We start from the raw sequence: 26,159 nt of genomic DNA on the forward strand, positions 1-26,159 counted from the left end.
CAGCAGTAGATTTAGTATCTTTGGTCTAAGTCTAAAATTTGCCATCTTTTTAAACGTTTCACATCTCCAGTTGTGTCTAGCAGGCACCTTGCCAATTCATTTGAGTGCTCATTTAGTCTTTCCTTATATCTCTTGCTGTTCTTGTTGACTTCCTCTCGAACAGTCGGCATTTCTAAATATTCGTGAATCTCACTATTTCTTACAAACCAATGCGCGTTTGAGATAGTTCTAAGAGCAATGTTCTGGAATCTCTGTAAGATCTCGATATTCGAGTTGCTAGCGGAACCCCACAGTTCTATTCCATAAGTCCAGACAGGTTTTATAATCGCTTTGTAGACCAGGAGTTTGTTACTTAGTGACAGTGGAGACCGGCGTCCCAGTAACCAATTCAAAGAGAGAAATTGCAAGTTCGCTTCTCGTTTTTTTGCTTTTATATGGTTCGCCCAGGTTAATCTTCTGTCTAGGTGTAATCCCAAGTATTTCACAGAGTCGGCATTTGGTAAAGCTTTACCTTCCATGTAAACAGGGCCACAGATACCTTTCCGGAGGGTGAATGTTACCTGCGTTGACTTAGTTACACTAGGTTTTAATCGCCATCTCTGCAACCAAGCATCTACTTTGTCAAGCTGTACTTGTAGTTGTAATGATGCATTATGTGGATCTATGTCACTTGCCAGACAAGCTGTATCGTCAGCGTAAGTCGCAGTTACAACATCTTGGGATTGAGGCAGGTCTGCAGTATAGATAGAAAACAGGACCGGACCAAGCACTGATCCCTGGGGTACGGAGGCGTTAATATTATACAGTTTCGAACAGTCCTCTCCAAATTTGACTTGGAATTTTCTGTGTTTTAAGTAGGATCTCAGGAGCATGAAAAAAGAATTCGGTAGGAGGGTTTTCAATTTATATAGTAATCCCTTATGCCAGACTTTATCGAAAGCTTGCTTGATGTCAATAAATGCCGCAGAACAGTATTCCTTCTTTTCTAAGGATTGTCGAATTTTATGAACTACTCTGTGTACTTGTTCGACAGTAGAATGCTTCGCCCGAAATCCAAACTGATGATCCGGTATAATCTTTTCCTGGTCAAGAAGCGGCTTCAGTCTTTTTAGAAATACCGTTTCAAACACCTTAGACAACACAGGTAGAAGACTTATGGGCCTATATGAACTTGGATCTGACGCTGGTTTTCCAGGCTTTATAACCATGCAGACTTGTGCTATTTGCCAGAGTTTTGGGTAATAATGTACTCTGAGGATAGCATTGAATAACATTGTTAAAAATATTATTACTTTTTTGGGCAATTTTTTAAGTACCTCACCAGTTATTAAATCAAAACCAGGAGCTTTTTTATTTTTAAGAGACTGTATACATTGCGTAAGTTCCCTGGGGGTGACGGATTTGAGTGGCAGGGATAGCTGCTGGTCACTATTAATCATGACATCAACTTCTTTTTCATAGTCCTCCATTGGTGATAGGTTAGGGGTAAATATTTCGTACAAGTAATTTGCAAATAGCTCAGCTTTTTCAGTTGTACTCTTGGCCCAAGGGTCGGTTGGCGATTTCCTCATTGGTGGAATATGGCTTTTAGGTTTTTTGAAGTTTTTGGTGATTTTCCATAAAGAATAATTGTCTTTCTTGTATGCTGAGAGCCCTGATATTTTATGATGAAATGCTGAGTTGACAGATTCATTGATTAGTTCTTTTAGTTCTCTTGAGATTTTATTAAATTCTTTTCTGTCTGTATCGGATCTTGTCATGTGGAGTTACCTTCTTAGCTTTCTCTTTACTTGAAGTTTGTGGCGTATTTCCATAGGTATATTATTACTAACAGTATGATCGCTTAATTTTGGAGTGGAATGCCACGCAGCCACTTGAATGAGGTTTGTGATATAAAATGTTGCCTCATCTATATCTTCTTCTGTTTTAAGTTTAACACTAAGTTTAATTTCTTCCTCTAGATAATCGCTGAATGAGTTCCAGTCTGTTTTATAATTATATAGTACTTCTTTTTGTTCTTTTTGTATAGGTGAGATGCTAAATGTTGCTATGACAGGAGTGTGATCCGACACAGAATCAAGTGATGACTCAACTTCAAAATATACATATGAAAGACCCTTTATTATAAAAAAGTCCACCAGATCTGGAAGTCTATTTGTATCTGTTGGCCAGTAGGTAGGTTCACCTGTTCCAAGGATTGTTAGCTTGCGATCATCAGCACTTTTTTTCAGTTCACGTCCCTTAGTAGTTGTCAACCGTGATCCCCAGAATGTATTCTTGCAGTTCCAATCACCTCCGCTTATAAATTTATTGCCCAAAGTGTTGAAGAATTTATTAAACATATCTTGCTTAGGATTGTGTTTTGGTGGACAGTAGATAGCACTGATGTTAATAGGCCCAAACTTTTCGTTTATAGTTATAGTAGTAGCTTGGAGCCATTCCTCTCGAAAAGCACTGTGTACATTATGCCTTATGTTATTTTTAATAAGAACGGCGGTTCCTCCATGTGAAGTTCCATCAGGATGATTTGTGTTATATACACTATAGTTATCTATCAAAATTGTTCTATTGTCATTAAGATGAGTTTCTGATATTAGTGCAATGTCTATTTTATTAAGCTTGAGCAAAATTTCTAGCTCCTGTTTATTTGGCGCCAATCCATTGATATTCCAGGTAGCGATGCGCAACGAGAACATTATGGAGCTTTACTCACGAGTGTAATGATAAGGTTCATCATTGTGTTTAGCTGTGTTATAAGTTGGTCAATTCTTTCAGATTGTCTTGTTATGACCTTTTCTAACATAAGTATTTGCTCTCGAGTGTCATTGTCGCTATCTATTTTTTTTAATTGTGTTCTCTGTGACATATTGTCATCGTTGTATTTTGTCATAGGTTTTTGTGTTCTTGGCTGATGTCTATTTATGTATGTATCTGATCTCTGTGTTTCTGTACTGTTATCTAAAGGCCATGATGTCTGATGATCCTGCGTATCTTTTTTATATTTGATTGGATCATAAGTATGATTCTTGAGAGATGAATTTTCAAGACCTTTTTTAACAACCTCACTGTATTGTTTTAAACTTTCTTGAACAGTAGCATGCTGTTTGGTGGTTTTTACTTTTCTTTCTTTTTCAGTTTCTATTTGGGTATCGCTATATACTGTTGGATCTTTTGTAGCAAGAGAGTTGATTTTATATTTCGTGTTAGGTTTATTAGCCATTTTCTTCCTTGTAAGAATTTCTTTGTATACCATACATCCTTTGTAACTAGCAGGATGACTTCCTGAGCAGAGAGTGCACACAGCTGGGGTATTTTTGTCAATAGTGCACAATGTTGTCTTATGTGGACCAGCACATTTTACGCATCTATATGGGCGCATACAATAATTTTTGCTGTGCCCATATTGTTGACATCTTGTACACTGTACTATAGTTGTCTTTCGTTTCGGGTCTTCTATTTTTACTTTTTGGTGGTAAATGAATTTTATATCTTTGACACGTTTATTATTTTCATGGGATGCTACATTGACAAAAAATGTATTTAATGGTTCTTTGGTGCCAGGTTTTCGTGCAGTGACGATCTCTCCTTGTACTTTGTTACCTGTCTTCTCTATTGCATCAATGATGGCATCTTTAGGTGTGCTAAAGTGTAGATGTTTGATTACTATCCGCATACATTTTTGATCCTTTCGTGTGAATGTATGGCCTATTAGCCCTCTAGCTCTGATATGCTCTATAAGGATTTTATACTTGTCAATTGTGGCAGAGGATATGATGAGTTGGTCTTTAGATGATACTTTAAAGGTGTAGTCATTCTTTTCCAACACTTGTTCTATTAATTCTGTTAATTTGGCAAGGTCTTCAATACCATATAGTATAATGGGTGGCGGTTTGGGGGTCTTCTTTTGTAGAGCCGAGTCATCAGCTTCAACATCTAATATTGAGTAACGATTACGGAAGTAATTTAGATACTTACCTACTCGAGAACCTACTTTTAAAGATGAAGCGAGACATTACACGAAATTCAAAGATTTTGACATAGATTTTAAAATCGTTTTAAAATAAGAGTGTGTTAAATTTCGAAATTATAGAATGAATTGATCTTAATATTTGGATTATGTCAATGTGTCACCCGGGCAAGCCAAGAGAGAAAGGATCTTATACTAACTAACATCATATAACTAACAGCAGTATTTTAATTAAAAATAAATTTTAAAATGTTTATATAGTTATTAAGAGAAACAGTAACCTGCTTCGAATTCGAATGTACGACTAGATCGGGTGTGACTGAATGAATTATAATATTTATATATCACTAGCTGACCCGGCAGACTTCGTAGTGCCTCAATCGTTAAATAAAAGACCTAAACTTTTGTATAAAATAAACATAAAACAAACAAAAGCAATCCTTCCGACGGATTTTTATTTAATTCCGAGCATTTTCATATTTATCTACCTTTTAAACCTTCTCTGGACTTTTACAAATAAGACCAAAATTAGCCAAATCGGTCCAGCCGTTCTCGAGTTTTAGCGAGACTAACGAACAGCAATTCATTTTTATATATATAGATAGATATTAGTGCAGCGGTCTGGGAACCGGGGTAAATTAACCCAAATGGGGTAAAATGAAATTTTGGGGGTAAAAATGAAACTTTTGTGAGTAAAAAGTATATATTGAAGTGAAACTTCTTTAGAATCGTTGTGATTTCAAACTCCATGAATCTCACTCCCGAAAAAAATCATTTAAATTAAAAAAAGCTTTTTTATGGGGCATATATATATATTTTTTTAAACTAGTTTTTCCCTCTAATAATACAAGAATAATATTAGAAGAAGCGATTTCGTTTTTTTTGTTCTTCGGCATGGGATAATATCAACTTACACAAAAAATACTTTAGGGTAATAACTAAAAAAGTTCCCCGACCGCTGTGTTAGAGTCTCACAATTTCGGAAGTAATTTTTTTAATGATAACCATTGAAAGACGTAATAATTTGAGAAGAGCTATGAGAGAGAAGAGAAATGTAGGTATAGTATATTATAGCACTTAACCGTGATACAGATTAATGTCTAAACATAAATTTTGGCTCCTGGGCTAGAAAGTTTTATATTAAATTTAAGATTCAAGTTACATTTTATTTTAAATTAAAGTTATATAACATAATATACAATAAATTTGTCTGAGATATAAAGAGATAGAAATACATGTAGTATTAATGTAACGGATAGATTATTTTAACATTTAATCTTACCGATGTTAACTAGTACACGAGATTTTGTGACAATCAAAATAAATACTAAATACTTACCCAACATTCTATTAGTGTCACCCTTTTCAGTCATGGTCGTCGTCGATATTTTTCATGGCTTATATCTGGAACAAAATTCAATACAAAATTAAATACATACGAGTATGTATGTAATTTAACTAAAATGCGTAACATTCCTGATGCAAACGTAGCTCAAGATATTTTACCAGTTTAGAAACAAGATTATTAGCTTGCGTTCTTGAATAGATTGGCTTTGTGAATTTGAAGAATATGTATCGTAAGCCTTGAGATACCTTAGTATTGGACTGTTTTCTCTCCTTGCGGCCAGAAGAAACACAATTAACAAGCACGACACTCAACTTAATGACATAACACTGACAGCTCGCTAATACTATAACTTCATGTATATATACACAACATAGTATGTTTTAAAAGTAAAATCATAATGTTAAAAAATGTATTTAGAGACTAATTTCTTATTGCGACAGGGGCATCACTGAGGGTTGGAAGGCGAGCCTTGCGGAAATGCACGAGTTCCACCGATGTTGCCCGAATGCAGAAAATGAGCAGGGCCGCATTGAGTTTAAATTACATACGTACATTAGGTTTAAATTACGAGAAGTAATTTACGAAACAAATATTGAGTTATCACAACGATTTCGTTTGCCTTAAAATTTTATTGAATATCTAGTAATTTTAATCGTCAACTCACATTGTTTATCAGAACTCTATTAGGTAGTGACTTGCATATTAAATAGTTTTACTATTATATGGCTATTACCTGTAACTATTGATCGATAACTATTTTCAATGACGTTGTGGGTGATGCAGGATTATAGAACAAAAAATAAGTAACAAATAAAAAACAAACTTCGAAAGTAAATGCATATCTATTATTTTTATAAAAAATTATAAATAACACTACTGAACCAGGGGATATAGAATTATATTTCTGGACTAAGCGCTAATTTTCTCATGCCAAACTCAGTAAAAAGGCAATTATTAGGACTAGTCTTAATTTGTTGAAGTATTGAAAATGTTTTTATCTGGCACCAACTCCAAAAATAACATTTTATATATATTTTACTTTACACAATCTTCTACTCTATACAGTTGCTTAAACCTAAAATTTTGAGTATGCATCCCATTAATTTTATGAGCTCACAATTATGATCGCCTATGCACAGGGCAAGACGTGTCAAGGAAGTCACCACATGGTCTGTGACCGCTAACTGTACAGCAATCGAAATTCGAAAACTGTCAACATTGGACTGTTGGTGAAGGATTGTTTTCATCTTATTATATTATGTATCATTTACTTGTATTTTATAAACAGCTGATTGGATAAGCCTAAAATATGGTCCACTTTTATGTGACCGCCCACTACAATCCAAGAAAGAAGGAATTTCATTTAAACATTTTGCTCCATTTTTTTTCAAGGCGCCTTCATGTGCACAAGAAATGCTTTTAGAAATTCAGATTAAAAATATTATACATTTTAATAATAAATAAGGCACCATTTACTAAAATTTTCTTGACTCTAGTCAAAACAATTTTACTTTGTTTGTCAACCTTTGTTTTAAAGGCAATTAAAAAGAAAACTCATTTTGGATTTCATGGGTTTTTAATCAATACAAAAATGAACGTTTGTAGATTTTCTTTCTTTATTCGAGGATATGAGAATTGTTGTTGGTGATATAAGAAAATCTTCTGTCGTGTCATGAACATAAAGTAGTGGCACGCGCGTTATTTGATAAAATGTATACTTTTCACATATAGTTCTCACTGCTTTTTGCAGGGAAACGTGACCGGGATTCACTAAGTGCTATTGCTTATTTTTAAAATTCAGCATCACCGAGTGATGATTCTCGTATTCTCATATGAATAAATACATGTTACAGATTATAAATAGAGAATTGTTATTTTGCTGAGTACATCCCTGCTTAATGTAGGCACTACCGCCCTGCGGAGAGGTCGTCGCCGTTTCGCCATTTTCGCGCATGCGTCTTAGAACCTTAAACAGGACAATCGCGTGTTACGTACATCATGAGTTGCCATCGCAAATTTCATTTTTTTCCCCCGACCTGTAACGTAGTTGCCCGCTGTAGGCAATAGTAAAAACAAATCCTTTATGTAAGTTTGCCTAATTAAATGATCATGACCATTTTTTGAAATGAATTCGAATTTTACTTAGAGTAATTTTCTCACACTTAGGTACGGATGCGTGCGCAAACATGACGTTTCAGGCGGTACAACACATTGACAGTGCAGTAAGTGGTAGCGATCGATACAATGACGTCACTTCATTCAAAGTTGGCCTAAGCCGGTTTACGCTGCATCCCTGTGGTTAACCCTTTTTAAAACTCTGTAAAGGTCACAATAACCATTCCATACGATAATATGCTGCTATCTGCGTTGATAAGGAAACCCCATAGCTGAATTGAGAAGAGTAGTCTTCACTTTTAACACAAAAACACATATTTCAATAAAAAAAGTACTTACGACACAAAGAGACAGTAATTAATAATGTTAAATTGCATCTCTAAAACCGATATTTTGTAGAAAGCCCAAGTTTATTTATTATTTAGAAATTTGAATATCGTTGTAATTCGTAAAAATATTAGAACTATGCCACGATACTAACTTTATCTTGAGTCAAAGTCGATTGATACGAAAACTGAAACAAAGTTTAATGACAATAAATAATTTATCGGTTAATGTGATAAAGGTAACGATTTTCACGAGTGTTAGTCATAAAATGATAAACTTCTTAACCTAAGTTATTATATGACCTATTTTATATAACCTTATTAAATTTCCAGAGATGTGTCATAATATTATGTGTAGTTTTAAAACACCTTTTGAGCTATGACTTATTCGTTTTACTTCTTGTAGTTTAAAAACGTTAATTAGGTATGTTACAAAGAACTAAATATAATCAGAAACAGTTTATGGTAAACCTATTTTTCTTCTTCTTTTAATTAGGGTCGCGAAAGGAATGCCAAATGAATAAAAATATTTGATGTCAAACATTGTTTCAACGAAACATTTCAGGCTGAAATAATAATAAATGCGAGACCTTCGAAATACAATGTATATTGGATAAATGCTTTGGCAATTTTCTATTAATTCCGTTTTATTTTTCATCAAATTGTTTTCGAATACTGTTTGAATTACATTAGCGGATACCTATAACAAAAGTACAAGAACCGTTTTGAAAGAATAATTCACCTAGCTTACCTCATAGCGGCTAAAAAGGAATGAAGCAGACACTCGAAATATAATTGCTATTGTTTATTTTTTATAAATCAGTCCGTAAAACATAGAATTTCTTTTTATCGTCGAATTCAGGGATATCGTCATGAACATCAAACATATTATTTGATGTCTTTCCTTGTGATTATGATCTTAATTTGTCTTCGTACGTTTCATTTTCACGGTCAACAAATTTTACTTGTTTTTTTCGACCTTCTTTTTTGAGTTATATATTTTTCTTTTCGATAGAGCATAACTGATCGTATTGTTTAATTTTAATAGTAATTGCCTCGTTTTTAATAACAATTTTTAGTAATACGGCTTGTAAGAACAAATTGAAACCAAAAAGCAAATTAAAAAGTACCTAAGTAAACCGAAATCAAGGATTTGTTTCCGTAGTTATTTATTATATTTCAAGGCATAAAAACGTATGGTTCTCTTTGAATATCAAGAAAAAAGGAATTTCACTATAATAGAATCGTTTAAAAAGGTTTAATAAAAATATATCTCAAGTCAGTAATTACGAGTATACTTCATAGCATATTTTATATTCGCGAACGTTTGCACAGATGAGCACATGATTTTGATATCGCAATGTGATGACTCACATTTCGTATGCTTCGTACATTTCATCAAAACAATTTGGAACACGTGAGAATTTTCCACGTTTTTCATTCACAATATTAAACTAAAACGTATACGTGTTTGTACAAAACGACCTATTTTGGCTCACGTTTCTAAAGAGTTTGAAACTATGATGATGTATGAGTAATTTTCGAGCACGTAATTCGTTCACAGTCAAAAATAGTCTAAAAGATCTGCTTTTACCGATTAAGTGATATTAATATTAATCATAACATACTTTTTTTTTAATAGCAAAGTCTGTTGTAGATTTTCGATATTTTTTTTAGAAATATCTCCAGCTTGACAGCTTGAGCCAATGTTTGCCCAAGTTATCGTAATTAAATGAATATCAATCCTATTTTACATAATATTTGAAGAAAAGAAAATAGTCGCCGAAATCAATCAGCTAGCTCTCTCATGACTAGCAGACAAACAAACATATACTAATTTAACAAATACTGATTTACGATGAGATCTTCTAACGTTCATAAGGTTACAATATATTTTTGTATTCTATATGTAGAACATTTATATACAATTAAAGCATCATACAGAGCCTTCTCATAAGGTCTATTGTTTCTCATTTTAAAAAGTAAATTAATTTCTACATGAATGTTATATTTAAAGTTTTGGTAACCGTTAATTAAAAACAAACAATAATATTTAGTGATTAAAATAATAGAATAGTAAATAAAGATAAACAGAGTACGTATAAGAAACGATAGCGAGAAAACGTGAAGATACCGTAGACCAGGCAACTAATTATTTGCCACGGCGCGGCGGCGTTACCAATGCCGTTAATTAGCGAGCTTACAGTAGGTACGCGGGCGCTAAACTCTGGAGTTTACAAGGCCGGAAACATGACATACAAAAATTCATCGAAGATGATTGTGTCTTTACATAAATGTATGTAAACAGATCTATATCACTACATAGTATAAAACAAAGTCGCTTTCTCTGTCCCTATATCTGTCTGTCCCTATGTATGCTGAAATCTTTAAAACTACGCAACGGATTTTGATGCGGTTATTTTTAATAGATAGAGTGATTGAAGAGGAAGGTTTATATGTATAATAATGTACATTATATGTTTACGTGGAGAAATCAATAATAAATTACAGTTTTCGAAGCGAAGCGAGGGCTAGTCGCTGTACTTTATAAAAGAAGGGATTGCACGGTATGAGGAATTGTGTCAGATGCCGTCTAATTGAAACTTACGCTTTTCTAGAGATCACTTTATAACACATTCCCTAAAACTCATTAACAAGATACCGGTTAAAATCAATAAGGACATGTTCACGTTCCATTTTAATCGCAATTTTAATCGTAAAGCATTGTTAATAGTACTTTTCCTTGATACAATTTGAATTCTCTTAATTATAATCTAATTAAAGTTACAATAGACGTGACTATGCGGTGTGCATTTTTTGTTTGATAATATAAGCTCACGATCCGCCTGTTAAGCAGATACGAATGTTATTAGTTATACCAACACATCTATAGACATTAGGCCAAAGACTTCATTTCCGTAGACAGCGGCTACATTTTGCCCCTTTCATTGGCTTCCACGAGGTGGACCGTAGAAATTACCTTCAGTGGTACCTACACAAGAATGTATATTAGAGTAACTACAATCCCTATCCTTAAATTTTTATCGCCAAACTACTTAGATGACAATCATGAAGTACAGTAGCGCCCTTTGTGTAGGCACATAAAATTGTCGTCATATATCTGAGAAGCGATGTACCGAGGAGCTAGCTATCCAAGGCCGCCAAGCTACCACATTAGGACTCTAACATCCACGCACCATTCAATGTTAATGCCTGAACACGTCATATAAACATCTTCGGGTTCGAAATTGTAATATTGAACTGCATTACATAACAAAGACTTAATTAAATAAAAACTAAACACTAAACACATTTACTAAAATAATCAAAATAATAAAACAACATTTTCAAACAAAACATAAGTAAGTACCTACCTAAACAAATTTTGGACATAAAATGCAAATGCTTAAAATTTACAAATATAAATTCACTGTTCAAAAAAAAATTCTAAATTCAAAAGAAAAGTACAATTATGCAATTTACAAACCATTTTATTCCAAGCTTCAAAACGAACTCGACGGAAATAATACTCCAAATTCAGGACACTTCACTGTTTCCCTGGATCGTAAAATCAGGTGTAAAGTTTTCCAGCCAGGTAATAGACTGTAACCGCGAATATTTGGAGCCGACTGACTGATTAAGGACGTTTTGTAAGACATTGAACGTAATCCACTTTCAAACGAAAATGTTTCGTAATTTTTCACTCACTAGAACACATTTTGCTTCAAATACACATTTCCGCCTGTAACGTAGGTAGACTATGAACTTGTTTAACCGAAACAGATAGCATTAAATAAAGTTAACGAGAATTCGTTAATTTCGCATCGACGGAGCAAATACAATGTTAAAACCAATCAGCCGCTTAACTAAAATTAAAATGTCTATTGAGGGACGTAATATGTTGCATTTTTTTCAATTATTCAATAACTTCTAAACTAAACTTAATTCTAAACTTTTTCGTTTATTTAATTAAGTTTTCTGAAATTACATCGCGTTACTTATGCGGCGTAATTTGCAATTTAAAGATTATAATAGTTTGGAGTAGTGAGTCATGGCAAAACAACACTTCACAGAGCGATGTGTGTTTTCCGAGTAGTGTTAATCACATAATAAGCTGCTCAGTCCAAGAGATGCTATTAAATTGACCTAAATTTATTTACATTACAAACTGATGAATTAAAAAACTAAAAATAAGTTTATGGCGCCTAAGTAATATATTTCAATAGCTTCAAGTCATGCACTAGTCGCATATCTATTCGAAAAAATTACAACAGAACGAGTATCTCAGGTTTGGTTCCCGGATTACCTAGTGTTAATTGCACACGTAATGAGCGCAACGTAACCGCGCGTGCCGAGCTCAGAGCTAGATTCTCAACTGTTTTATTTTAAAGCTGGCTCCGTATGCTTCGGCCGTGAAATTATTGCAGAGCCGTATCTAGTACATAGTGCTACATAAAACCCGATGAATGTTAAACAATGTCGTTCGTTGACAGCGAACCGAGAACTGTCTTGTGCATTAATTAATCACTAAAGTTTTTCTTTCATACAATACGTAGCGTGAAATCGATTTTCGCAGATCGTAAACTAATGCCTTTTGTCATGCAATAGATACTACATTATGTATGACAAGCTAGCATCTCACTATAAATGTTCGTCTAAAACGTATCAGGGTTATTTTTCAATTCTACATTTGAGTGTGTACTTATCTTTTCGACTGTATAATTGAACACTTAATAAATAGATATTTACTACAAAAACATTGCGTATGTGATCTCTATCACGTAGAGCACAAATTTAACGACCAAGGAAATGATATGAGTGGATTATAAACTTGTATATCGGATCGATCGTAATGATATAGACGATACTACTCAATAAGGTAACCGCTACAATTTCATTGATTTAATTATATTATCAGTCTCTAGAGGTTCTGATTATCAGGCATTTCAATCGTTGCTTTATGGGCCATTTCTTCAGTAAGGGACTTTTTACTTTTCAAAGTTCAATCAATAAATCTGTATCGTATAAATGTGTCCATTTTTTAGCAATTCTCTAAAATGTATCTCGTGTAACTATTTCTTGTGTTATATTATATCCTCTTTATCCCTTGCACATTGATATAAGCTGAATTAAATCTAATGTTATTTTTATATATTATAAAACCAACTATACGTACGCTTTTATTCTAATTTGAAGTAGTTGAAGGATTCACCGTACGCAACATAATGGATTTCTCCCTATTTTGAGAAATGAGGTTGATGTCCCAATTGCACTGGATTAATCTTATCATCCTAATTTAAATCGGAAAACGCGATAGCTTGGTGGCAATAATAGATAAAACCAACTTAATATCCGTACGGAATTCAAGATTGAAACTAGGACTTGAGCCCGTGATCGGGCTTAATATTAAAGTATCGACGCTTCAAAACGAATTTTGAATACCGTAAATACAGGATTTTAATGCAATATTTCTTTATTACATCCGGTTTATTATTAGCTAATATTAGCAGTTTTCAGCTTTAGTTTATATCTAAACCATCTCTATCTTGGATCTAAGGCAAAAACGACTTGTCGTTCATATAATATTCTTTTAGCATTCATATTAAATTGTCTTTGAGCTCTTGTAACAATAAGGTGAAGTTAAAAAAGGGATAAATTGTACTATTTTCAGGTTACATACTTATATCTGTATATTTAGCATTTTATTATTTAGCAAAACGACTGCTTCAAATGCATTTTTTTTTATTACACAAAAGTTCTGGTGGTAGGACGTCTGTTGAGTCCGCACGAGTAGGTATCACCACCCTGTCTAGTTCTGCCGTGAAGCAGTAATGCGTTTCGGCTTGAAGGATGGGGCAACTGTTGTGCTGTAAAAACTGAGACCTAAGAACTCATATCTCAAGGTAAGTGGCGGCATTTGCATTATAGATGTCTATGGGCTCCGGTAACCACTTAACACCAGGTGTGCTCATGAGCTCATCCACCCACCTTTTTTTTTTTTTTTTTTCGGGTAAAGGGCCGAACCTCCTACGAGGTCCCCGCGCAAAAGGGGCGCGCGGGGTATGTGAGACTCAACGATCTGCATGGTGTTGTGAGCAGACCGCGGGCCCAAGGATTTTAGGACCCACCCACTAAACGACTCCCCTGCACTCTTACACCCGACGTCCGATCCCCTCCGAGGTCAGAACCCGGATGAGGTAGGGGGGCTACCGCGGTCAACACTACAACCAGACGGCACATTCCGATAGAGGCACCCGTCACGTGCGGACGTGCTCATCGTCCACTCGATCGCCCGGTCTTTGTTCGCCCGGCTTTTGTTAGCCCGGCCATTGTTCGCGCGGCCTGTGTTCGTGATACATCTGCCGACCAAGTGTGTTTCCTGGAAGCTTTTATTTGTTTTGTTTTAGTTATTTTTGTGTTCGTGGAACATTTGCCGACAAAGTGGTTTCCTGCAAGTATTTATTTGTTTTGTTTCTTTTCGTAATTTCTGTTTTGTTGTGCTTTTTCTTTGTCCTGTAGTAATCGCGCCGCATTGCCACCTGTGTTCAATAGAACCGCTCAGGTCCGAGAAGTTGGGGCCTCGCCGCAAGGCGAGTGTTTTCAAGACCCGGGGCCGCCCCACCTGGGTACTCAGCGATCATGGACGCTGTATTCGCGGAATTCCTCCGACTTCGCCACCCACAGCTCGCCTCGGAGTTTCTGGCCTTCAAGGCCAATCACACTGCGAGCCCTCTCGAGGACTCCGCCGCGCTCGCTGCTCCTGCGTCGCCTGTACCTGCGTGCAGAGCTTCTGCATTGAGCACCGCAGCCTCTGTCGTGCCTGCCGCTCCCGTGTCGCCTATACTGGCGAGAAAAGCTGCTGCGTCGTCCGCCGTGACCATCGTTTCAGCTGAGCGATCATCCGCGGCCTCCGTCGCGCCCTCTAAAACACCTACACTTGCTCGTAGGTCGCCTGCACCCGCCTCCTCGTGCTCCGACTCTGACTCGGACATGGAGGTCGACCTCGCCCCCGCCTCATCGACGGATGGATTCACCCTGGTACAGAAGGGTAAGAAGCGTGCCGCGGAGTCTCGAGCTCCCGCGGCCGCTAAAATTAGCAAAGCCGTGAACGCGTCGCGCCCCCGCCCTCAGACTCCCGTTGCGCCCCCAGCCCGTGCCACTCCGTCGCCGCGTCCGGTGGCACAAAATAAAACCCAGACCCCTCCCCCGGTTATCCTTCAGGAGAAGGCAGCTTGGGATCGAGTTTGCCTGGCCCTTAAGGCCAAAAATATAAATTTCACGAATGCCCGTAACCTCGCGAACGGCATTCAAATTAAGGTTCAAACACCCGACGACCATAGGGCCCTCTCTTCTTACCTCCGTAAGGAGCGTATAAGTTTCCATACGTATACGCTCCAGGAGGAGCGCGAACTCCGCGTTGTAATACGCGGAATCCCTAAAGAGTTAGATGTAGAGCTCGTAAAAGCCGACCTGTTAGAACAAGGCCTACCAGTGAATTCTGTGCACCGTATGCACACCGGTCGCGGTAGGGAGCCATATAATATGGTTCTAGTCGCTCTCCAGCCTACCCCCGAGGGTAAGAAAATTTTTAACACACAGACCGTCTGTAGGCTCTCTGGTATCGCTGTCGAAGCCCCCCATAAAAAAGGCACTCCTAGCCAGTGCCATAACTGTCAATTGTACGGGCACTCTTCCCGTAACTGTCACGCGCGCCCCCGATGTGTTAAGTGTTTGGGCGATCACGCCACGGCCCTCTGCGCTCGCGACCAAAAAACCGCGACGGAACCGCCTAGCTGCGTCCTGTGTCGAACACAGGGTCACCCCGCGAATTACCGTGGTTGCCCCCGAGCCCCTAAAATAAATCGCCGCGTCGCCCGCCAAAACCGCCTCCGAGCTTCCGGCCCAGACATCAAAGCCTCGGCACCCTCTGCGTCGCAGGCTAAGCCAGCGTTCGTTCCGGCGGCGGTGCCCAGTGTCTCGGCCTGGGCAAAACCGCTGCCGTACACGAACACGGCTACAACTCCCTCCTCCGCGATTCGTCCCGCCCCCGCGACTCGTCCCTCTCCCGCGACTCGTCCCTCTCCCGCGACTTGCCCTCCGACCGCGTCCGACAATCTCGCTTTAGCGATCGACTTCTTTCAGTCGATCAACTTTGAGCGCGTTAACGCTTTGGGCGACGCCATTCGCGCTGCCTCCACTGCACAACACTTTATCGCCGTTGTGCAGGAATACGCCGACGTATACGCGTCATTAAATACGTACGTCCTCCCCTCACTCCGCCGGTAATCAATGGCGTATATAAGTAGAATAAAGCCCCTATCCGTAACGATAGGATTTTTTAACGCTTACGGTCTCGCAAATCAACGTGATCAGGTTTCTGACTTTTTGCGTGACCATCAAATTGATATCTTTTTAGTGCAGGAGACCCTACTTAAGCCCGCGCGCCGTGACCCTAAAATCGCGAACTATAACATGGTCAGGAACGACAGGCTCTCTGCCCGTGGTGGTGGTACCGTCATTTACTATAGAAGAGCCCTGCATTGCGTCCCGCTCGATCCTCCCGCGCTCGCTAATATCGAAGCATCAGTGTGCCGAATCTCACTGACGGGACACGCGCCGATCTTTATCGCGTCCGTTTATCTTCCACCGGATAAGATCGTTCTAAGCAGTGATATCGAGGCGCTGCTCGGTATGGGGAGCTCTGTCATTCTGGCGGGCGACCTAAATTGTAAACACATCAGGTGGAACTCACACACCACAACCCCGAATGGCAGGCGCCTTGACGCGTTAGTCGATGATCTCGCCTTCGATATCGTCGCTCCGCTAACCCCGACTCACTACCCGCTAAATATCGCGCATCGCCCGGATATACTCGACATAGCGTTATTAAAAAACGTAACTCTGCGCTTACACTCGATCGAAGTAGTTTCAGAGTTAGATTCAGACCACCGTCCCGTCGTTATGAAGCTCGGTCGCGCTCCCGATTCCGTTCCCGTCATGAAGACTGTGGTGGATTGGCACACGCTGGGCATCAGCCTGGCTGAATCTGATCCACCATCGCTCCCGTTTAACCCGGACTCTATCCCGTCTCCTCAGGATACCGCTGAAGCCATAGACATCTTAACGTCACACATCACCTCGACATTAGATAGGTCATCGAAACAAGTTGTAGCGGAGGACTTCCTTCACCGCTTCAAATTGTCCGACGATATTAGGGAACTCCTTAGAGCTAAGAACGCCTCGATACGCGCCTACGACAGGTATCCTACCGCGGAAAATCGTATTCGAATGCGTGCCCTACAACGCGACGTAAAGTCTCGCATCGCCGAAGTCCGAGATGCCAGATGGTCTGATTTCTTAGAAGGACTCGCGCCCTCCCAAAGGTCTTACTACCGCTTAGCTCGTACTCTCAAATCGGATACGGTAGTAACTATGCCCCCCCTCGTAGGCCCCTCAGGCCGACTCGCGGCGTTCGATGATGACGAAAAAGCAGAGCTGCTGGCCGATACATTGCAAACCCAGTGCACGCCCAGCACCCAATCCGTGGACCCTGTTCATGTAGAATTAGTAGACAGTGAGGTAGAACGCAGAGCCTCCTTGCCACCATCGGATGCGTTACCACCCGTCACCCCGATAGAAGTTAAAGACTTGATCAAAGACCTACGTCCTCGCAAGGCTCCCGGTTCCGACTGTATATCTAACCGCGTTATTAAACTTCTACCCGTCCAACTCATCGTGATGTTGGCATCTATTTTCAATGCCGCTATGGCGAACTGTATCTTTCCCGCGGTGTGGAAAGAAGCGGACGTTATCGGCATACATAAACCCGGTAAACCAAAAAATCATCCGACGAGCTACCGCCCAATTAGCCTCCTCATGTCTCTAGGCAAACTGTATGAGCGTCTGCTCTATAAACGCCTCAGAGACTTCGTCTCATCCAAGGGCATTCTCATCGATGAACAATTCGGATTCCGTACAAATCACTCATGCGTTCAACAGGTGCACCGCCTCACGGAGCACATTCTTGTGGGACTTAATCGACCAAAACCGTTATACACGGGAGCTCTCTTCTTCGACGTCGCAAAAGCGTTCGACAAAGTCTGGCACAATGGTTTGATTTTCAAACTATTCAACATGGGCGTGCCGGATAGTCTCGTGCTCATCATACGGGACTTCTTGTCGAACCGCTCTTTTCGATATCGAGTTGAGGGAACCCGCTCCTCCCCACGACCTCTCACAGCTGGAGTCCCGCAAGGCTCTGTCCTCTCACCCCTCCTATTTAGCTTATTCGTCAACGATATTCCCCGGTCGCCGCCGACCCATTTAGCTTTATTCGCCGACGACACGACTGTTTACTATTCTAGTAGAAATAAGTCCCTAATCGCGAAGAAGCTTCAGAGCGCAGCCCTAGCCCTAGGACAGTGGTTCCGAAAATGGCGCATAGACATCAACCCAGCGAAAAGTACTGCGGTGCTATTTCAGAGGGGAAGCTCCACACGGATTTCCTCCCGGATTAGGAGGAGGAATCTCACACCCCCGATTACTCTCTTTAGACAACCCATACCCTGGGCCAGGAAGGTCAAGTACCTGGGCGTTACCCTGGATGCATCGATGACATTCCGCCCGCATATAAAATCAGTCCGTGACCGTGCCGCGTTTATTCTCGGTAGACTCTACCCCATGATCTGTAAGCGGAGTAAAATGTCCCTTCGGAACAAGGTGACACTTTACAAAACTTGCATAAGGCCCGTCATGACTTACGCGAGTGTGGTGTTCGCTCACGCGGCCCGCACACACATAGACACCCTCCAATCCCTACAATCCCGCTTTTGCAGGTTAGCTGTCGGGGCTCCGTGGTTCGTGAGGAACGTTGACCTACACGACGACCTGGGCCTCGAATCAATTCGGAAATACATGAAGTCAGCGTCGGAACGATACTTCGATAAGGCTATGCGGCATGATAATCGCCTTATCGTTGCCGCCGCTGACTACTCCCCGAATCCTGATCATGCAGGAGCCAGTCACCGTCGACGCCCTAGACACGTCCTTACGGATCCATCAGATCCAATAACCTTTGCATTAGATGCCTTCAGCTCTAATACTAGGGGCAGGCTTAGGGACCCCGGTAACCGTACTCGTCGAACTCGACAAAGAGGTCGACGTGCAACCTAACCCATGCATCAGCCCGCTGAGTTTCTCGCCGGATCTTCTCAGCGGGTCGCGATTCCGATCCGGTAGTAGATTCATTCGCGAAACAATTGCTCTTGAGTTGTTAGGTCTCCTTCGGAGGCGCTCGGGCAGTTGTTAGCAAATCCCACCCCTCTTGGCTGAGCCTTTGCTCGCCCACCTGTCCTGGTGAAACTGGAAAGGCCTTCGGGCTACCAGTAAACTTTCAATCATAAAAAAAAAAAAAAAACCAGACGGCGCGGCTCACCAAAAAGCAATAAAACCTTTACGAATTTTTTTTAACTTTTCGGTTATAACTAAAATTTAATGTAGCTATCGGATATGTACGATTTCTGCACACCAATTGCTACTATCAGCAAGTGCGTCAACTCCAATTGCTGTAATCGTATCAACCGAACGTAATAGCGGGTCTCCCTGCCAGTCGCTAGTATCAACGCGCCGACGAATCAATTATTCTTCGTATTCAGTTTAATGCATCGGTTCATAAAGTTATCATTCGGAACTTACCAGTAGTTTGTTTCCATTTTGCATATAAAATTATCTTATCACCAATATTAGTGTACGTTGTACGCTAGGAGCCAGACGCTTCGACTCATATAGACTGTGATGTGAGCTCTCTTATATGTTTTGTGATAAATTAAACGCGTTCGTGACATACAGGTTAAGGATTAAAGAATATAGAATACAAAGATGACTGAGAGTATGGCCGATATCCACGAGCTGGATAAATTAAGGTTTGTTTAAACTAAAACTATTTTAGATTCGGTATTGTTTCCATCATAATGGTTCCAGAATCTTGGGGGAATTATGAGAAAAAAATAAAAGTATTTCCCTAATATTCATATATCAATATAGCATTAAGAAGAATCGGAGTACCAATCTTTAGAAATTTAGAAGTCACTGCGGCTTAAAAGGTAAATTTTCTGATTTAAGCTCAAGTAAATCATACCTTTTTTTCAAAATTACCGTGTAATATGAACCTATTTTACGATAAAAAAAACATCGCTTATAATAATACTCAACGGAGTTTATCCATTTCATATCATTTTGATAGCATCCCAAATGCCGAAATCTTTTAGATACGATAGTTTACAAGACTTCGTGTATGATATGTATAATTTGAAAATAACAAAAACCATAATATAGAAATGTGATTAACGGCTTCTTATTATTATTATTATTATATGAATAATCTTATATCTATTATACTGTGTGTGTTTGAGAATGGACAAATACATTTTGTACAAAATTAGCCCTATGACCACAGAACCATAAAAAATATATTCATTTTAGTGACAATACACGAATCCATGGTACATTAAACCTTAAGTAGACGTCAAAAAAAAAGAAACTATTCAGTTTCGTTCAGATATCACGAACACACGAAACACTACATCTTTGATGAAGTACCGGTCACATTTTTTTATTGAAATTTCCATTTCCTTCCAGAATACAGACTAATAAAGACTAAATATACAAATAATGAAATCATAGTAAAGTAAATTTAACTGGGGCATATTGTAATCCCGGATAAGCTAAATGCAGTCATTTGTCCAGTTTGACCGATGAGATAGCCGTGTTAATACACCATTGAGACTTAGACCTCATGTCCCAAGGTTAGTGGCCTAACCTGTAACCACTTAATGCCAACGAAGCCGTGAGCTCGTTCAGTCGTCTAAATAATGATAATAATATATACCTTCTAAAATATAAATCTACCACAACACTATCTTTGTGTTTTTTTTCGCAAATAATTTAAATATTTGTCAGTATTATAAACCATTTATGTGTATTATCTTTGTCATAAGCTACGATTTTCGAGTTTTGATTTAAATATTTTTTATGAATAATTTAAAATAATATAATAGGAGAAATTTTAGAATAGTATTCAAAAAGAATGTTACTAAAATGAATAGATAGGAGGTTAAGAGATGTAAATTTCAATTTAATTCTCGTCATAAGCAACAGTATATTTAAAAAAACCTAACCATTATATCTCTCGGCTGTGAGTTTAATTTTAACTACAAAACTAAACAAACAAGATTGTAAAGATGCATTGCGGAATTTATTTTGCTATGACTATGTTAGTGCTTGGTGTTCGAAAGTCTTTGAGACTACGGTTGCAATTTCGCCGGACAATTCATGAATGAAATATTGTACTGTAAAGAAGGAATAAACTTAAAGTCATGATGATGAATCAATGTTCAAATTATCTTCATTTTAATCATCTTTACATGGATTATAGGTACAGTGTTTACTATATCTCTCTTTTGGTTTTCGATTCATGTTATCGTGTGCACAGTATCGGCAGCACACAATACAAGACGATTATTGTTAGTAATAAAAATAAAAGTGTTGGAGAGATGGCGTTCTTAATAGTCACTTAGTTTATTGATATAACTTTATAGTCCAGCAGAAACTGGTGGCAGCGATCGTTGCTGTCACGAAAGAACTCCGCACAAATGGCGCCTACTATTAGAGCCCGCCCTAGTTGGGTCTATGATGGCAATAAATCTTGGACAGACTTCACTTCAGAACTTTTACCTTCGAACAGCTTGCACCGTCGATTTGAATTATACAGCAGACATCTGCGATCGCGGAGTAGGCGAAGAATTCAGAAAAGCTGAGGTAAAAATTTCATAATAGAAATTCACAGTAAATCTCTTTGGAGAATTAGTTGACAATACCTTTCATTATTATTTTTGCCTACCTACTGCTGGTAGCCTCAAGGGATACAAGGGTAGTAGAGATACTAGCTTCAAAACTGTATGTGAGATCGAAGGGCTCAGCCTGAGAGATTTAGCTAACATCTGCCTTAGCAAGGGCAGTGCTTCGCTGAATATAGCACCGGATCTGCAGATCGGAAGCGCGACCCACTAAAAAGATTCACTACGGGACCGGGTTACTTACATTAACTTTTTTATATAGAACCATTTCAATGTAAAATTTAATATACACCTAAAAATTATGACTGAGAGGAAGAGAGAGAGAGAGAGACATTTTTTTTTTTAATTCAATTGCTGTGCTCTTTAGTCCTTTTAATTTTGCCTTTCCAGGCCGCAAGCCAAATCGTAGTTTCAAGCGTCAACATCAGTCGGAGTTTTATAGGATGTTTACTTTCAACTATAATCCTTCTCTTCGTGGGTCCATGGAGTGACTGTAGTGGGAGACGGAAGCCTCTGCTCATCATGCCTTTGATTGGAATGTGTGTAACGACATCAGCTGTGATAGTGATGTTGATATTCCCTGGCGCTTCGACTGTTCTAGTTTTGTACGCAGTACAAATACCAATTGCATTAGGTGGTAATTTTGGACTACTATTGGCCGCCGCTTTTAGTTATCTAGGAGACGTAAGTACTTTAATTATAAAGTTTTATGATAGATTTATCTAAACCACGTAACTGGTGAAACAAATAACACAAAACAAATAATAATATGTATATAATTTAATCATCTTACAATAGAAACAGTTTTGCACTGATAATGTCGTTAATGACATTAATTTGAACAAAACAGAATATTCAATGAGTGTACCTACATCTTTGCCATGCATTTTTACAGCAAAAGCGTGTAGATTCTTAATCCGAGCTCCACCGTCCATTCTATTTTAGTTACTATTCAGGAATTTACGCGTGTCGTCTCGTTGTAACTTCAGGCGAATTACCCAAATTACTAACACATTAAGGTGACGAAAATAATATTACATAATACATTTTATCTCATTTACCAATATCTCTTTTTATCAAGGTCTTTATAAAATAGAGTAATACAAAGCATAAATCGAGTAATTCTAGATACAGGTCTAATATTGTACACCTGGATCTCAAATACTGGTTGACGAATGTATATTTCTCCATTACCTACTATCTCAAAACATATCAAAGGCACCTCAATAATTCCTATTAACATTCTTCATAGACTCTTCATTACTAGATTCTTCATTAGTTTTCCAAATCACGAAAATTTGAGAGCAGACTTGACTCACAACTATTCAAATACTTACCAAATGTACGTAGCATATGCTGGTATAAGCTAGTAGGTACCAAATGTTCTAAAGAAGTACGTAATATATATTTAACTCGTGTTCGCGACTGACTACCACGACCAACGGATCATTTTACATAGTAAAACAGTAAAAAAGAATGAACCATCGCGGGAAGGCTAGCAGATGTGAAAACATTCATATTATTTTGTACGGGTGTAGATAGATACATTGCATAAAAGGATAGTTTACGACAGAAAATTCGTGTGGCATAATAAAAAATTAGATATTAATATCAAATAAATAATATGTATTTAAGTAAAACTAAAAAAAATACGCTTTTATAGAAAATCCAACTAAAAAATAGAAAATAAATAATAAATTTGAATTACAAAAATATTGTTGGAAAAAATTATTTTATTCAAAAAAAAAGCGTGGGGTGCTTTTCAGGATATTATCAAAATAAGAAGAGCTATTTTGATGAAACGCGACCCACTGAGAAGATCCGGCGAGAAACTCAGTGGGCTTTGTCTGTGGGTAAATTTACTAGCAAAACCCTTCGTCGTAAGCGACGGGTTCGACGAGAACGGTGACCGGTGCTTGAGGTACCTAAAAGCAATAATAGTGGATCGGGAGGATCCAAAATGACATGTTTAGGGCAACGTTGACTGTTTACCAGTCGATCCGCAGGATCGGGTACGCCATAGGCTCCGGCACCCACTCGACACTATGTCCACCTGGTCACCAGTCAAAGCAATAAAAATCCTACAAGCCGAAACTCAAGTATTACATACGTCTTTTAGTTCGACGCTTTCAGAACCGGCAAACATTATGACGTAGTTTTGTAATGCTGTATTATTAACATTAGTATTTATTTATGCAGATTTTTTTCTCGTTTTGAAAGATTTATTTATTTATTTTTATTGCCTAGATGTATGGACGAGCTCATAGCCCACCCGGTGTTAAGTGGTTACTGGAACCCATAGACATCTACAACGTAAATGCGCCACACACCTTGAGATATAAGTTCTAAGGTCTCAGTATAGTTACAACGGCTGCCCCACCCGTCAAACCAAAATGCATTACTGCTTCACGGCAGAAATAGGCGGGGCGATGGTACCTAACCGTGCGGACTCACAAGAGGTCCTACCACCAGTAATTACGCAAATTATAATTTTGCCGGTTTGATTTTTATTACACGATGTTATTCCTTCACCGTGGAAGTCAATCGTGAACAATTGTTAAGTACGTATTTCATTAGAAAAATTGGTACCCGGCTGCGGGATTCGAACACCGTTGCATCGCTATGTACGAATGCACCGGACGTCCTAACCTTTAGGCCACGACGACTTCAAAAAAACTTACCAAACATTTTTATATCGGTTACAAAAGCAGTATTTATATAATTTTTGGCGGTGTGTAATGTTACAGGTGTGTCATGCAACAGGTCGAGATGTGACTCGTACAATGGGGACACATCGCGCTGCTATTCAAATAGCACAGGTGGCGGGAGCTGTCAGTGGTCCTCTTCTATACACGCACCTCGGATTCTACGGTGTGTTTCCTCTTGTTTTATTATTGCAGGTATTTTATTTCATTACACATATGATTTATTTTATTTTACGTTTTATTGTCTACCCGCCCTCGCTTCGCTTCGGAAACTGTAATTTATTATTGATTTCTCCACTATTTAATGGATGTTATTATACATATAAACCTTCCTCTTCAATCATTCTATCTATTAAAAAAACCGCATTAAAATTCGTTGCGTAGATTTAAGCGTACATAGGGACAGACAGATATAGGGACAGAGAAAGCGACTTTGTTTTATACTATGTAGTGATAATATACATCCCATCAGCCATTTCAAGCCCAATGCTTAACCTATGTCGCAATAGTTAACAAACCTAGAAATAAAAAAATCAAATTTTATTATATAGGGTGTCCCACAATGGGTAAATTAACCTACAACTATATATCATCTATAACTATAACTATACTATTACTACAATACTATAACTATAGTATCATCAATGTAAATCACGTTAAACAAAATAAAAATATCTTAGTCGTAAGTAGTCGCTTCATACAAATCTGATTCATTAATTGCTTCAACTGTTTCAAGTACCAATTTTTCTAATGAAATACGTACTTAACAAATATTCACGATTGACTTCCACGGTGAAGAAATAACATCGTGTAATAAAAATAAAACCAGCAAAATTATAATTTGCGTAATTACTGGTGGTAGGACGTCTTGTGAGTCCGCACGAGTAGGTACCACCACCCTGCCTATTCTGCCGTGAAGCAGTAATTTGAAGGTAGAAGTTATAGTGTTAAAAGTAAGACCTTAAAACTCATATCTCAAGGTAGGTGGCATCTACGTTGTAGAGGTCTATGGACTCCGGTAACCATTTAACATCAGGTGGGCCGTGAGAGAAAAAAACATGTGTGCAATTCACACGTGGTAGAAGTGAAACCTTCCAAAATGAAAATACAATTATCCTAAACGTCTTAAGTATATGTAAAATTTTGTCATTAGTAAATAATTGTAAGGTAGCGCCCTCTGTGAATTGATATTTTAATTTCACGTATAATCCTAAATTAAAATTCACTACAAGAGCTTTCATACACACGTTAGTATTAAAAAATCTCACAGATGGCGCTGTATTAAATAGTATATATATTTCTGTCTCATTCTTTGCTGGCTTCATCCTACACATTTTTGTATTTGTGTCTCTTACCTGTCGTTTTTTCCGTTGCATCCGGTTTGAAATCACAACGATTCTAAAGAAGTTTTCACTTCAAAAAAAAACATCTTTTTATATTAAGTGGCCAGGCTTTTTTTACTACAAATCATGTTACAGTACCTTACATAAAACATTATTCAAGGGCATTAGAATAATACTCGTAGTTTATTCGCTATGTTCAAATAGTCTTTATTCTTTTTTTTTTATTGCTTAGATGTGTGGACGAGCTCACAGCCCACCTGATGTTAAGTGGTTACTGGAGCCCATAGACATCCAAACGTAAATGCGCCACCCACCTTGAGATATAAGTTCTAAGGTCTCAAGTATAGTTACAACGGCTGCCTCACCCTTCAAACCGAAACGCATTACTGCTTCACGGCAGAAATAGGGAGGGTGGATAATGGAAAGTGTTTAGGGCGTTTAGTAATGAATATACGTGCAATTGAAACTACATATTTTTATATTAAATTTTGAAAATTTTAAA

At 38.3% G+C, this 26,159-nt stretch overlaps 2 protein-coding genes across 13 annotated transcripts in view; one reads left to right on the forward strand and one right to left on the reverse strand.

Annotated features, from left to right (window-relative positions):
• The window catches only part of LOC101745102 (uncharacterized), a 90,736-nt gene extending 78,608 nt beyond the window's left edge, over positions 1-12,128 (reverse strand). For 2 of the 9 annotated variants that reach the window (XM_062669051.1, XM_062669044.1), the window contains exons 1-3: positions 12,063-12,128; positions 11,244-11,498; positions 5,307-5,371 (exon numbers count right to left, since the gene is read on the reverse strand). In XM_062669051.1, coding sequence (XP_062525035.1) covers positions 5,307-5,340 — 34 coding nt within the window. In that variant the 5' untranslated portion in view covers positions 5,341-5,371; positions 11,244-11,498; positions 12,063-12,128. Of the gene's footprint in view, positions 1-5,306; positions 5,372-5,560; positions 5,760-11,243 lie in introns of those variants that run through there. The other 7 variants (XM_062669052.1, XM_062669045.1, XM_062669054.1 and 4 more) reach the window with 5 other exon arrangements.
• A 1,379-nt stretch (positions 12,129-13,507) lies between these two features.
• LOC101745252 (proton-coupled folate transporter) overlaps positions 13,508-26,159 on the forward strand; it is a 34,166-nt gene continuing 21,514 nt past the window's right edge. The window contains exons 1-5 of one of the 4 annotated variants that reach the window (XM_062669071.1): positions 13,508-13,659; positions 19,604-19,677; positions 21,352-21,571; positions 22,000-22,293; positions 24,357-24,509. In XM_062669071.1, coding sequence (XP_062525055.1) covers positions 19,634-19,677; positions 21,352-21,571; positions 22,000-22,293; positions 24,357-24,509 — 711 coding nt within the window. In that variant the 5' untranslated portion in view covers positions 13,508-13,659; positions 19,604-19,633. Of the gene's footprint in view, positions 13,660-19,314; positions 19,678-21,351; positions 21,572-21,999; positions 22,294-24,356; positions 24,510-26,159 lie in introns of those variants that run through there. The other 3 variants (XM_062669072.1, XM_004930613.5, XM_038011743.2) reach the window with 3 other exon arrangements.

Source organism: Bombyx mori, chromosome 6, assembly GCF_030269925.1.
Source record: "Bombyx mori chromosome 6, ASM3026992v2".
NCBI classification, from domain to species: Eukaryota; Metazoa; Arthropoda; class Insecta; order Lepidoptera; family Bombycidae; genus Bombyx; species Bombyx mori.